The 1,616-nt window shown below is 32.7% G+C and overlaps 1 protein-coding gene across 1 annotated transcript in view; it reads left to right on the plus strand.

Moving 5' to 3' along the window:
• Positions 1 to 1,616, plus strand: part of LOC119587119 (nuclear distribution protein nudE homolog 1-like) — a gene marked incomplete in the record, with an annotated part of 132,241 nt that overhangs the window by 127,934 nt on the left and 2,691 nt on the right. Inside the window, 1 exon segment of the mRNA XM_037935871.1 lies at positions 734 to 791. Within this exon segment, the coding sequence (XP_037791799.1) occupies positions 734 to 791 (58 nt within the window).

Consider the following 1,616-nt stretch of genomic DNA (forward strand, 5'->3'; position numbering starts at 1 on the left):
TAAGCTTCTTATATGTATTGGCTTTTTACACTTAGTTGCACAGTGTGGTTGCATTTCTACCTTTGCCTTCATTTTTTTTTGTTTTTGCTTCAATCATGTATTTGTGCTTAAGAAGTAAGGTATTATTTTTTAAATAATTATGTATACTTGACCATGCAAGAAATTTTATAGTATGCCCAAAGCAGTTAGTCATTAAACATGTAATAGGTGTTTGTATCCTAGAGTTGAACCCTATATCCATTTAATCAGTATTATAAAGTATATTTTGCATTGCTGTATGATCCTCTTTATTTTGTTTTATTATTATGACTAAGCCTTAAGCAGCCTAACCTCGTTAATTCAGACATAGCATTTGCCATATTAACTTTGCTTTGACCAGGTATTACAGAATGAGCCTAATTTTTGTATTAATATTTCACCTTAAAAATTGTACTGTATATTAGTAGTAACATTGAGCAGGTAGAATTAACGAGTTTTGACTGTATGGCTTCCAATTTTATTTTTGAAGGACCCTGACATACCAAAATGCAGTGTGTATTACAAGCAGTGAGTCACTTTGAGTTTCTGAAGTTTGAGTAAATGTTTTCGTAAATGTGACACTTATTTATTGGTCTGAATTTTCCCCACAAACATTCATAAAAGCTCAGCTCATGTCCACTGCTTGTAATCATCATGGATAGTGGCTGGTAAAGGGTTGAATGCTTCTGTTTATGTTTCTTTCCTTTTTCGACAGATGAAAATCCAGCAGATTAACAGGGACTTGAATAGGGTGAACTCAGTATTCAAAGCAGGTAAATGTTTGATCAGCTACTTTCTACTGACTCCACATCTGATGCAAGGGAGAAGAAAAAGTTGTGCAGCTGTTTCTTTTCAGCTGATAACCTAGAGGATTGCATTACTAACCAGTTTGAGACACAGCCCGAATCACTTACAGTAATGCTAAGCCTAACACAGTTTATATTTTGAACGTGTGATGTATTTTTGTTTTAACATGAACATTTGTTGGATGTCACCTTTAAATAATGTCAGATGTCTCTTTACTGAAAGACTTTAGACTTTCCATAATGGAGGAGGAGGTATTTACTTCTTCATAAGACAACAAAGGAAGAAAACTTTGTCTTATGTCCTAGAACTAAACTATTAGAGTTAAATGTCATAATACTCCTTGACTTCTCTCTTAATTCCCTTGTTGCATGCACTTCATACAAAAGAATACATTTTATCAGTTTTGATTTATTAGATAGTGAATTTAATTTACTTTTCTTTAATAAATGTATTCTTAGTTAATGCATCTATACTCAAACTTGAATTTTTTGAAATTTAGTTCTGGGTTGAACTCCTTCCACTGTACTCTATGTGATTTTAACAGCGAATCTGTGTTTAATTTTTTCACCTAGAATTTTCTCTTGTATAAAGAAGGGATGTATGGCAATATCTATCATTTTAATTTCTCACTAGAAAGTCCTGAAATATGGAATGTGACTGCATTTTCTCACTCTAGACTTATTTATATCTGTTTAGTGTTCTTGGTACTTCCTTCACCCTTTTGCACTTAATCTTTCGTTAATTTCCTTCTTTTCTTAAGCTCTCCTCTCTTCCTGTTTTTTTCGGCATGG

Source organism: Penaeus monodon, chromosome 22, assembly GCF_015228065.2.
Source record: "Penaeus monodon isolate SGIC_2016 chromosome 22, NSTDA_Pmon_1, whole genome shotgun sequence".
NCBI classification, from domain to species: Eukaryota; Metazoa; Arthropoda; class Malacostraca; order Decapoda; family Penaeidae; genus Penaeus; species Penaeus monodon.